Source organism: Humulus lupulus, chromosome 9 (genome assembly GCF_963169125.1).
Source record: "Humulus lupulus chromosome 9, drHumLupu1.1, whole genome shotgun sequence".
In the NCBI taxonomy this organism is placed as follows: domain Eukaryota; kingdom Viridiplantae; phylum Streptophyta; class Magnoliopsida; order Rosales; family Cannabaceae; genus Humulus; species Humulus lupulus.
Genome location: NC_084801.1, coordinates 5,348,696 through 5,362,730, shown reverse-complemented (window position 1 = coordinate 5,362,730; position 14,035 = coordinate 5,348,696). Strand labels below are relative to the sequence as shown.

General features: G+C 28.3%; 1 protein-coding gene across 1 annotated transcript; it reads left to right on the top strand.

Moving 5' to 3' along the window:
* Positions 1-690: 690 nt before the first annotated feature.
* Positions 691-5,300, top strand: LOC133802363 (codeine O-demethylase-like). Its single transcript, XM_062240664.1, has 4 exons — positions 691-1,065; positions 2,966-3,213; positions 4,380-4,704; positions 4,943-5,300. The coding sequence occupies exons 1-4, from the start codon at positions 784-786 to the stop codon at positions 5,216-5,218; spliced, it is 1,131 nt and encodes a 376-aa protein (XP_062096648.1). The 5' UTR covers positions 691-783; the 3' UTR covers positions 5,219-5,300.
* The last annotated feature ends 8,735 nt before the right edge of the window (positions 5,301-14,035 follow it).

The following is a 14,035-nucleotide window of genomic DNA, read 5'->3' as shown; positions in this document are numbered from 1 at the left end:
TGAGGGGCTCGGGGATGATGGCTAAGATTTATTACTGGGCGGACACGCAAACACGCCGTTAGTGTAAGTTGCCCACTGACGCAAACTGTCCGTTAACAGCATCAGTTGGCCACTGACACAAACATCGCCAATAAACAATGTCAGTGTTATTACTGACACAAATGCCAAAAGAGGTATTTTGGTGTAGTGTTGTGTTGACTTTAGTAAAATCGTTATACTTTTTTCATCTCTTTGTGCCTAACAAATTTCATTATGTATTTAACCAATCCTTAACATTTATATTTTTTCATAGGTTTATATAATTTCGAGTTTTCTTTAATTTAGTATTAGTGTAGATCCTCATTTTTAAATAATAATTATAAATGAGACCTTTTGTTTTGTATATGGGAAAATATGTTACCCTTAATCAAATAGTTTGTACTTAATTTCTTTCTTAATACAATTTCTCTATCTCCTCTTGTGAACTCAATATGCCATATATAAGAGACTTTGCCACTTTGCCACCTCAAGAAGACTATCAATACATGTTTTGTCAACTCAAGCAAACCATAAAAATAATGGGTAAAAATTAATGGGCATCATTTAAAATGCGCACCATGTCTAATTTCCATTATTTATAGCTTGATCGGCTTTTAAAATATATAGCTCCTATTTAGTTATAATAATAAAATCTTTCTCATAGTTTTTCCTTTTTCTAGTTCTATATAAGTGCTTTCTCCTTTTCCTCTTAATCTTCTCTTAAATACTCCTTTTTCTTTTCTTGCTACAAAAAAATATATATACATGGAAGGAATATCAGAGATAAAGCTGGGGAGCTCACTTCCAGTGCCTTTGGTTCAGGAGCTAGCTAAAGAGATTACCACCATTGATGCAGTCCCACAAAGATACCTACGTCCTGATCTTCATCAAGACTCTCTTTTCAACACCATTAATAACACTTCTTCTTCTTCACAACTACTCATCCCAGTCATCCACTTCAACAACCTTCTTTCTTCAGACAAGTTCCTCATGGAATCAGAACTCCAAAAGCTTCACTTAGCTTCCAAAGACTGGGGTTTTTTCCAGGTGATATAATCAAACACGCTTTTGCATGCACGTACCTTATGATTTTTCTTATATAATAAAAATTATTTGGTTTGGTTTGAATGATTTGTTAACTTTAACCGAATATTCTAAATATTTAACCGAATTTAATTTAAAACTAACTAAAAATTAATATTTATTAATTATATTAATATAAATTCAAATATTATAAAATATTATTATTGTAATATAATATTTAATATATAACACTATATATAATAATTATATTAATATAAATTTAAATTCAAATTCAAATGTTATAAAATATTATTATTGTAATAATATATAATACAAAATTAGATATTTATTAATTATATTAATATAAATTTAAATGTTATAAAATATGATTAAGATAATAATAGAATTTTTTTTACATATTATATTAATATGAATTTAAATATTATCATTATAATAGTATTTAATACTTATATTAATATAAATTTAAATATTATCATTATAATAATATTTAATACTTATATTAATATAAATTTAAATATTATAAAATATCATTATAATAATATATAATACATAATCTTAATTTTTATTAAAAAAAATTATCATTTATATTTAAAAAGGTTATCATATTATATATATATATATTTTAAAAAATCATAAATAATGTTTTGGTTTAAAATGCACAATAAAACAAAACGAATTAATGCACAAAATTAATATATTTATGTTATTTTTTTATATATAATATTGTTTATTTATTTGAAATTTATATGACAATGATACAAATTTAATAAAAATAATTCATAAATTACATAAATAAAACTAATCAAACATGCATTGTACGTTGTTTGTATCTAGTATATATCTCTTCTATATAATAAGTGCGTAGATAATGAAAATTCTTTGTTTTAACGGTTTTTTAATTTTTTTTTCGTTAATTAATAGAATATTCTTATATATAACAGAATATTCTTATATTTAACGGTAGATTGTAAATATAATTTAAACTTAAATCAAACTAAATAATTAAACAAATTAAAATATGATATTTTTGAGATATTTTACCATTACAATTATTTAAAAATAATAAAACCATACATTTTATAACTTAAATAAAATTTAATTAAACTTAAACGTCATGTATTAGAATAATACCATATTAAACATATGGCATAATATAATCTACTATCAACAAGAAGCAAACCTTTTTTTTTTTTTTAAAACACTAGCAACAAACTTAAATTTAAAATCCATGTATAATATTAATATGATTGTAGCTCTTTTTCTTTATTAAATTCACCAAAGAACATTGCGAGTTACATTAGAAACTAAAAATAGTTGACGCATGTATATTACTCTACACTATGACTTTTTCTATTCTTATTTTATTCTATTATTAATTTCTTTTTAAATATTATTGTAATTTCTATATATATCATGTTGCTATGTAAAATATATATCTACGTCAATATTATGTTTAGATATAATATATGTAGATAGATGATTGATATAAATATTTATATATACTATAGAACTATAATTCATTCTATTATATATTGAATAAAAAAAGTGAACCATTTTTTTATTAAAATTATAGACAATGTTTTGCCATAATATTTTAATACATTTATGCCATACATTGTATTAAACATATTTAATTTATTTTGATGATATTGTTTATTTATTTAAAAGTTATATGATAATTAAAAAATAATAAAAATAAATACATGTTTGAATAAGCATGTTTATAACTTTAAAACTAAACAAACGTGCATTGCACGTTATTTTTACCTAGTATATTTATATGTATATGCATCCAACAACCATACTATTTGAAAAAAAAAAGAGTTACAAAAAATATGGTTGATTAGAATATCCAAAATATATCTTTTGATTATGAATTATATAATTTATTAATCTTTATTAGTTGGTGGATCATGGGGTGAGCCCTTTAGTGGTGGAGGATGTTAAATCAAGAATTAAAGAATTTTTTGATATGCCAATGGAAGAGAAGAACAAGTTTAGGCAACAAAGTGGGGAGTTGGAGGGATTAGGGCAAGCTTTTGTGGTGTCTGAAGAGCAAAAGCTTGATTGGGCAGACATGTTCTTTGTGGTCACACAGCCAAAGCACTTGAGAAAACCTCACTTGTTACCCAACTTACCTCTCCCTTTCAGGTACCTAATTTCATTAATTACCTTTCTTTTTTACTTTTCAAGATATATTCTCTAATTCAATTCAATCATTTAATAATTATTGTTTGAATGAGTAATTGGTAATTATTTGGCCATATGTCATTTTGTCTAATAATAATTATGACTAATTATTATTTTTAATTCATAGTACTTACCTAGAATAATACATGATTTTGATCGACAAGTTCACAAAAAAAAAAGTCTTATTTTTTTGTTGACTTTCACTACGAAAAATCTTAGTTTTAGTCACAACAAATTTTGTGACTAAAAACAAAAAATTTGTGACTAAGGAAAAATCATTATACCTATGTCATCACTAAAAAGTCCGTGGCTAAAAGTATTAGTCACAAAGATCACAATTTGTTGTCACTAAATGTATTTTTAGTCACAACAAACTTTATCACTAAAAATAATAGGTCGTGACTAAAACTACATTAGTGACAACTTGTGATTAAGTAGGACTTTTTAGTCACAAGTTATTTTTTGTTGTTACTAAAAGTGGTATTTAGTCACACAAAATATATGTTGTGACTAAAAAGTTGTCACTAAAGGTTACCTTTATTTGTAGTGTTTATTACCATTAATAGAGAATGATGGTTAGACAATCACTATTTGGTATGTATTAGAAAATTCACCGTGGCTAATTTTCCATATATAGTAGAAAATTACTATATATGTGATTTGCCCCCACTTGTAAGGATGTCTCTCACATAATATATAATTTATTGTAATCTCTAGAGATGGAAAATATATGTACACACATACATATATAAATCTTGATAAAAATCAAAGGGGTATGTATAGTAAAATATACATGAGCTTATATTTAGATATATATTTCACTAAACTTTAGTTACAACAAATAATATTCTTAGCTATGACATAAGAATAATAATTTTTTTTTCAGTCACAAATTTTAAACGTAAGATTTGTGTAGTTCTAAGTGTGATCATGACACTAACATGAATATTTTTAAAAGGTGCAAACAATAATAAAAAAAATTGAGCTGACCGAAAATAAAGTAATAATGATGATATGTTTCTATAAATTACAATAATATTCACTAACATGGTGAACAAGACTTAGTATATGAACTTGATGTTGGTTTCTCAAGTTGGCTTGTATTGAATTTAATATACCAAACATAGGGAAACCCTTGAAGCTTACTCAACAGAACTAGAGAAAATTACCATGAAATTGCTTGACTTCATGGGAAAAGCTCTAGGAATGGAACCTAATGAAATGAGTGAGTTACTTGGAGAAGGATGGCAATCTATGAGGATGAACTACTACCCGCCATGTCCTCAACCGGAGCTTGTGATTGGCGTGAACCCTCACTCGGACACCTCAGGCCTAACCATTATTCTCCAAATCAATGAAATGGATGGTCTTCAAATTAAAAAAGATGGGATTTGGATCCCTGTCCGACCACTTCCTAATGCTTTTATTATCAACATTGGAGACTCGATAGAGGTACAAAATTACGTAAATGCCCATTATATATTTACTCATACATATTATGTTTTGTATGATTATTTGTCTGCATGTGTAGATTATAACAAAGTGTAGTGTTGAACATTGAGCAATTAAGATTGTATGTTACAACTTGAAATTTTCTTAATTAGCTAGGTTACACACAACACAAAGAAAGGTCACATTATTAATCAGGTCTCGTACTCATACATATCTTATATTTTGAGTGGTTGTGTAGATTTTGACGAATGGAATTTATCGAAGTATTGAGCATCGTGCAACTGTCAATCCAGAAAAAGAGAGACTTTCCATAGCCACATTCTATTCTCCAAACTTGAATGGTGACCTAGGTCCGGCACCAAGTCTTGTAACACCGAAGACACCAGCAAAATTTAAGAAAATTCGTGTTATGGATTTCTTTAGGGGTTATTTAGCACGTAAACTTGATGGTAAATCCTACGTTGATTCGATGAGGATCACTCCCCAAGAAGAAGGTCAAGGTGATCTTGTCTAAAACACCAAAAGCTAAGTGAGAAGTTGAATAAGAGAATTATTATATGTAAAATTAATATGAAAGTGGGAGAGAACATGTAACGTCTCAAATTCACTAATAAGGCTTAGTGCCATGATTACTGTGTCAGGAGGGCATAATTGGATTTTTATGTGTTAATTGTGATTATATATGTGCAATTAGGTGAATTATATAAGTTATATCATGTTATGGTTGCTTATGTATGTTTAACTGTATTAAATGTGCTTATAGGCCCGATTATGTTATAAATGACATTTTCGTAATTTTTGACATGTTGAGGGTATATTTGTATTATACATGCTTTATGAGTGAGACCACATTATTATGTGGATATATTTGAGATGTGTGATCCTAGGCGATCCTAGTGAGCAATATAGTGGAAAAGTTACATCGGAGATTAATACCCGGCTCTGGGTGAGCATATGTGTATTTTAGTAATTTGGTGAATTTTTGGGAGTATTAGAATATGAGTTATAACTGAGGGAAAATATTGGTGTATAGAAGATTAGTGAAATTAATTGGAAAAACGTACAATCTAAAAAAAAGAAAATAATATTTATAATTAATAAAAAATAATTTGAAACACAATTCATATTACACAAATTAAAAAATGCAAAGCAACCAAAGAAAAATTTAATATAAAAAATAAATAAGCTAAAAAATAATAATCAAATTACAAACATACCCTTCTAAATTAACAAAACTTGATTAAGAGTAAAATTATGATATAATTATAAACCAACTTTTATACACCCATAAAAGTGAAAATTCTTTAAAAAAGCCATAGATTAATTTTTTTTTTTAAAAACCATATTTTTGCACATTCTATTGAATATCTCATATAAAATGTAATTTCTCTTAGTTAAATATAATTGGGTTGGGTCGTGTGTTTTAATGAGTAGCAAAAGTTGTAAGCTTGCTTCTTAGGCCTAAAAAGAAATGGTCCAAGTACTATATATAGCTTGATTGGAAAAGACTTGAGTCTCCAACTTCTCTTTAATGAAGTATGAAGTGTATATATATAAATTGGACTATATTAGATGTTGTGCTTGACTTTGGGCTTGCACTGGTTTGGTTTGATTGTCTTCAAAAATGTCATTTTTTCTGTATTTCTTTTTATTTGTATCAAAATATATTTTATTTTCTAAAATTTGAACAAAAAGTACGTTAAAATTAATATTTTCAAATATAAAATATATTACAATAAATTCATGAATATATTAATCAAAACTTAATTGATTTTAAACTTTAAAATTTATAAAATGATATTTTTGACCACTAATCACCTACCAAACAATGTAGTTAGAATCCAAAATATATATTTTTAAATAACGTGAAGAAAAAAAATCTGTTAATGCAAATCCTTTTAGTTATTGTGAAAAAAAATCGGTTAACGCCATTGGAAAAATCCCGAAATTGATATTTTTATTTGAATTTTTAAACTTGAAGGCTTTTATTTAAAATAGTAAAAATATTTTTAGGGCTTCATTTTTGTTTTTTTTTTTTAATTTAAAAAAAAACGTGGGTTAAGATAACTAGTGTGTATAATCAATTTTGTCAAGATCTTTTAAAAAAAAATCAAGTTTAATTTTTTTTTTAAAATAATATCTTTAATTTAACCGTACTCCTATATAAGAGTTATCCTATCAAATATATGAATGTAGAATTTCTCTCTCTCCAAACTCTATCAATTGTGATAATACATTTGAGTACATTGTTAGCCTGAAGATTAACAAGTTAACACGGTAAATCACCTTTGTCACACAAAATTACTCTCAAATTCTTTATAATCATACATTATTGATTTACTATACAATTTTTCTATGAAATAATTACATCTCAAATTCTTTATAATCATACATTATTGATTTACTAACCATTTTTTTTTTTTTGAAATTAGGTGGTCATTCGAAGCAAAGTTACAAGGTAAATCGACAGACAAAAATAATGTAAATTCAAAATGTTTAAACAAATTACTTTATTCAGTTATAAATTACTTTATTCAGCTTATTCAAAATAAATTTTTATCTCAAATGAGGCAGTGAAATGCCATCTTATACAAATTCAATTATAAATTATCATATTCATCTTATAGAAATTTGGTTTTTTCTCTAATTAGGTAGTTATTCACAAATCAGTTCAGTCAGTTCATATAAGATAAAATTCAACAAATCATAATGTATCTTCTTATACAAATTCAGTTATAATTTACTCTATTAATCTTATACAAATTAAGTTATGAATTACTATATTATGCTATGTGAGTAAAAATATTTTAAATGTTTTTAGTTTATGAATTTAGTGAGTTTAAAATAGTAACAATCAAATAGTAAATAGACAAATAAAACCTACAAGCATTAATAAGAATTTATGATTGATTAGATTAACTTTCAAGATTGAATAATACTCAAACAAATAATGCTAAAAATACAAAAATAAAATACTTAGATCTAGAGTTAACTCATTAATACTTGGATTGTTAAAATCTAATTTAATTTTATTAAAAAACCATGTAGCCATTAAAAAAGAAAAACAAAATTTTTTAAAACTTATACTTGCCTCTGAAAAGTAACACATTAAAACTTAATATAACATGTACACACAAAAAATATAGTAACATATAAATCCCTCTATGCCAAACCATTCTCAGATCTTCCTTTGCCAAAGATCTCACAAACATGAATCCCTAAAAATGCTTACATTAGAGGAAAAAACAAAATTAAATTATAAAAATATTTCAACAATACTCAAACAAAAAATTAATCACACAAATAAAAGGATTTGAATAAGTAGTAATCAATTTAGTGAGTTTAAAATAGTAACACAATCAAATAGTAAATAGAGAAATAAAACATACAAGTATTTATAAGATTTTAGGATTGATTAGATTAATTATCAAGATTAAATAAAACTCAAACAAATAATGCTAACAATGCATAAATAAAATTCTTAGATCTAGAGCTAACCCATTAATACTTGGGATTGTTAAAATCTTACATAATTTTATTAAAAAAACCATGCAGCCATTAAAAAAGAAAAAAAAACTTTTAAAACCTATACTAGCCTCTAAAAAGTAACACATCAATACTTAATATAACATGTACATACAAAAAATATAATAACATATAAATCCCCCTATGTCAAACCATTCTCATATCTTCCTAAGACAGAGTAGTTAGAAAGAGTTGAAAAGAAAAGAAGTCTTAATAGCTTTTATACTATACTTTCCAAATGCACTAAGACTTAATCAAAGATGAGTAGAAAGAAACTCACAGCTGTCTTGACAAGTTCAATAATATAAACAAAGATCAATCTCCTCAATTTGTTGGATTCTAATATAAACAAATATCAATAAGAAATCAAGAGATCAAAAAATAAAAAAATTAATCACGAAATAAAATCATAAAATCAATCTTAGTTTACGAAAAATAAATACACATCATATTAATCGACCAACAGGTATCATATTTGTTATAATATATATTAGTTTGAAAATTACTAATACTCTCATAAATGAATGTAGCGTACCTCTATTTATCATTTGCAACTCATATAATACACTATTAACCATTATTTCTTAAAATTTTGGTAAAGGGGAATCGAGTCCAATCAGTAATTTATGGAACAGATATTGACTCTAGGGAGGACACTTTAAAATTGTTTCACTCTTATTATATCAGTGACGCCCTTGTCAAAAATGCCAACCCAAGGTACAAGATTGGAACATATGAATATGATTGGACCCTCAACTCAAGAACACTAATAGAAAATGTAGAAGAACAAGACAATCAAATAGAGGCGCCAAAACATAATATCGTTCCATTTACAGACTTGCACTCTTACAAAGACTCAGCTGAATGAATAGGTATTTCAAATTTAATTCTTATACACATTGATTATCATCAAAATAACTATTTTCTTATTCAATATGTAGATTTCTTAGCTGTTGCAATCCAGATTGAACAACCAAAAGAGATAACTACAAAATTTCAACAACAAACAATCCAAGAGATATATCTTATCGATGAAAGGTCAAACAAAGAAAAGCATACTTTCAATTAAATTTAGTATTGATATTACTTTACAAAATGTACACTAACGTTTTTTATTCAATCTAATTTGTCAGCTTCAACCCAATAAAATTGACTATGTGGGGTCGGTTTGTCCAAGACGAATGCCAAATAATAACAAAAATTATTGAAGAATACCCAATAATATTGGGAACACAAATAGTTGTTCGAACATATAGAGGTACTTAGAAATACATAACTTATATATTCTTATATCTTTGATATACTTTCATTAATATAAATCTCAATTTGAACACAAGATTGTCCCTATCATCACGTTCATCAAGTACCTTCATAATCAATCCTCAAATTCCAGAGGCAACTGCATTGAAGCAATGGTAGTACTCGCATATAAAAATACACATATTGCTCAAATTACTTTACATTTAATTATATTATTTTCATACATTCTTCCTATATTTATTAACTTTAATTACAATTCCCTTTTTATTCTAACGGGCGAATAATAATACACTGAAAATCAAAAGTATCATTAAAACATCATTGACACATCCATCTACTACTCTATCATCTATTAGACTTCAAAAAACCGTGAAGATTTGTGATATTCCCTATGCGATGAAGGCTTTGCAATCTATGGAGGTAAATATTACTTTTTTATTTAAATTTAATAACAAAGTACAATTATTAACTTTCTAAAGAACAATTCTTATTTGATGTAGAAAAAATACTTTTGGATAGAAGCAAAGATAAATATAATTGATTCTTGTTGCGATATTTTTATTACACGCAAGTGCACGTATCATACAAGTAGTAACTCACACAGGTGAGGTCGAACCCAAGGGAATTGCAACTAAGTACTAACAAAATTGGATTTATGTTTCTATTTGGCAACAATAAAAATTGGGTTTTAAAATTATAATGCAGAAAACACAACAAGCAAAACAATAAATAAAAAGGATTTGACAATGGATGTGAAATTAGGAATATGATTTCAATTGCTTTGATTACCCAATTGTTAATACTAGTTAACTATTCTTCTTCCTTCTATGTGATGACAGATTATAAAATCACCTAAACTCTTTTCAGATCATAAAGGTACTAAATTGCATGTCAACTATTGCATCTCTGAGATAACACAACAAACAATTCGCATTAAGCAATAATCTAAAAGTCACACAAGCTATGCAAATACTTTCGTTTCACATGAAAACCTATGTTTATTCATTTAGAGCATTCCTAATATTCACTTTTCAGATTTCATATTAGGATCATGAATCATGCTTAAGGTGATCAATCTCAAACATGTAGTGAGCACAAGAATGAACAAATCACATAAACAAGGAAAAATGAATAATCAAATAGCATTAATCCATGGAATAATCTCAGTCAATATCCATCAAATCCCTAAATAGGAGTTTAGCTCATAATCTCAATATTCATATCCATAATCAAATTAAACATAAACAATAACATAGAAAATTAAAGAAAAAGAGAATGAAACTAGATGGGGAATTGTCACAGATCGCCCACGCTTGCTCCAAGCTTCTTCTTCTTCTTCTTCCCTTGCCTTCTCCTTGTCTTCAGCCTCTAATTCACATTTTTCTCCCCTCCAAATCGCATCAGAACTCGTTACCCTAAATTAGCCCATGTGAATGGACCAAAATGCCCTTCATTTAAAAATCTGCCGAATTTCAATTTCCAGCAACCTAGCGCGGTCGCGCTCTACAGTAGCGAGGTCGTTCTACTCTCTCAGAAAAGGCATTTTTGACAACTTTACGAATTTTTGTGCTTTTTGGCATCTTTTTCATTCTAAATCATCTCAATCCTTCAAAACCTGAAAATAAACAAAAACAACACAAACACAAGCGTAAAATAGAACAAAACAACCCTAAACCTCTAAAATACTTCCTAAGTAGACACACTAAAACAAGTCTAAAACTCGCTAATCAAATTCCCCCAAACTTAACCTTTACTCGCCCTCGAGTAAAGAACTCTAAACAAACTTAAAAACCTAAAACAACTACACAAAAACAAATCAAATTGACAACGACAAATCAAGCCTCCAAATTATGTTTGTCATGCTCATATAGTTTTCAGAAAATCCAGCCATCATGATAATCTAGAATTTTGATCAAAATATTTCTTCAACTCACTCAATTCCAAACAAATATATGTTCGCCTGATCATGATCAATAAATAACATGCATTTGAATCTATTTAAACTTACCAAATTACTCACCACAAACCATCAAATCTTATTATCTCATATGCTTGCATCACTTACTACTCTCCACTAATATAAACAATACATACTCAAGAATCAATAGGGCTTTTATAGCTTATAACGATAGGCTTAGGCATAGGTAGACGAAATGTCATTTAGGCTCAAGATTACCATATGCATACAAACCATACAAACCACACTTGATATCCACATTACAGTTCACAAACAATCCCAGTATTTCCTTTTTTTTTTTTTTTTTTAATAAGATTGAGACAATTCACACTTAGATTTTTTTTTCTTTCAAACTACAATCCCCCAAACTTGTTTTTTTTTTTTTTTACTATATGTTTAAAGGGAGTGTAGTTTACTTTCAATATTTTTATCTATTTTTTTTTTTAACAAATCTCAATCTTTTTATTTATAACACTCCACAATACACTCTATTACAAAATTGATCCCCAATCATCATTCACTTGTATGCTCACAGTAATCATTCAAGGGAAGGAAATATAATAACATGTTTAAAGTAAGCTCAAAATAGGTGTCAAAATAAAGAATGTAACATTAGGCTCAAAAAGGATAACTAGGGATTAAATTAATCAAGGTTGGCTTGAAAGGCTCAATCGTTCCAAAAAAAAAACGCCTAAATCATCTTCCTAAGTATGCATTGTCTATGATTTCGCCTCAAGTAGCAAGCAAGCAAGTTCTAAGCATAATCATCCATCTTTCCTTAAATCAATATTAAGCAAGCATAAATATCATCAAATGCACAAGATTTATCTAAAAATCATGATCAAGCTCTCACATATTTAGATAGACCCAAACAACTCAAAGAAACATTCGACCAAGCACACATATTTTGTTCAATTTTTATGGCTTTCATTTCATCCAACTATACAAGCAATCCATTCAATCATTATCATCAGCTAATCATCATCAACTTAATTTATCAGACACTCTAAACACCCTAAACAAGACACAAACACCCTAAACAAGACACACTAGCACAAGACACACATAAAAGACAAACACTCAAACAACAATAAATTCCTTTCCCCCAAACTTAATCTAAACATTGTCCCCAATGTTTTAAAGAAAAGCTAAGGAAAAAGGAACTTACCTGACAACTCAAACATCTCATGACGAAGGACCCTCACCACCATCTCCCTCAGGTGGAGGATAACCAAAATGCGGTGGTTGAGGAAACTGGGGCAACTGACTAGTATCAATGCCAAAATGTGACGCAAAGGCCTGCTGGTATCCATGTTGGTACTGAGCCATATTCACACTCCATAAATGATGTTCTTGGAAATTTAGCTCCAACCTACTCATCCTTTCTTCCAAAGAATAGGAAGAAAGAGGACGCCTAGGTCGGGCCTGAGACGAAGTACCACCTGCGGAAACAACACTAGGAGGACCAATTGTTTTTGGTCTTGTTAATAGTAATTGTGTCATAAATCACAGGAGTCAAAAGCTCCTCAGTCTCATGAAATTCAACCCCAGCTTGTAAGCACAAACTTGTTATCAAACTAGGAAAATATAACCCCACATTTTGATTGAATAATGAAAATTGTATTTGTGAAGTTATAATCCTACCAACATCAATAGTCATGCCAGATAAAACAGAGTAAATTAACACCGCCTTATCAGTATTTACAGTAGTCAAGTGACCACTAGGTGTCAGATTCGCACAAAGAAAATTTAACCAGACTCTTTTCTCTCTAGTTAACAGGTTAAAAGGGAATCCTATTCTAGTTTGCCCATGATAAGTCCATTGAGTCCCGGCTGGAGTCAAAGTAGTCAAAATTCTATCCCAAGTACTCTCCTCACACAATTCATTTCTCAAAGCTTGATACTCATCATTGTCATTTGTGGGCAACCTAAGGAAATCATTAATTGTTTTTCTGTCAAAACGGACAGTTTTCCCTCTAACTATGGTCTCCCAAGAATAATCATGCTCAAAAGCATTGGCATAAAACTCTTTCACAATTGGTATCACAGCAGAAATAGGCGGGGAACAAAAATATTTCCAATGGTGAGCGTTAATGACATTGACATACTCTGCAGGAACAGTAAACTCTCCATCAGCATTTGTTGCAAATCCCCTCTCCTGAATTAAACTCCTAGACTTTTCAATTTTATACCTAGACTAAGCAGGGGCAGAAGTGAATCTAGGTTCAGTAAATTCAGTGTCAGGTTCCTGAGTTTCAGGCACTTGTTGTATTTGTTGCACTTTTTTACTTCTTTTCTTAGAAGGAGCCATATAACAAAGCACTAGAACACAAAGGCTACACCCACAAATAACAAATAAGCACTAAGAAATCGGCAATTATGGATGCACCAACAACAATTTTCAATGTGAAAATGTATGCAAAATGACCAAATTGAAACGATACCCAAGCACAAGCAAGTATATTATGACCAATAATGCCCAAATAGAAACTCAATTTGGTCTCTAATGCACCAATTCTTCACATGGAACAAAACCTCTCAAATTTATGCCCTAGAATAGTCAAATGCAAATTTCCCTCAAGTTTCAAT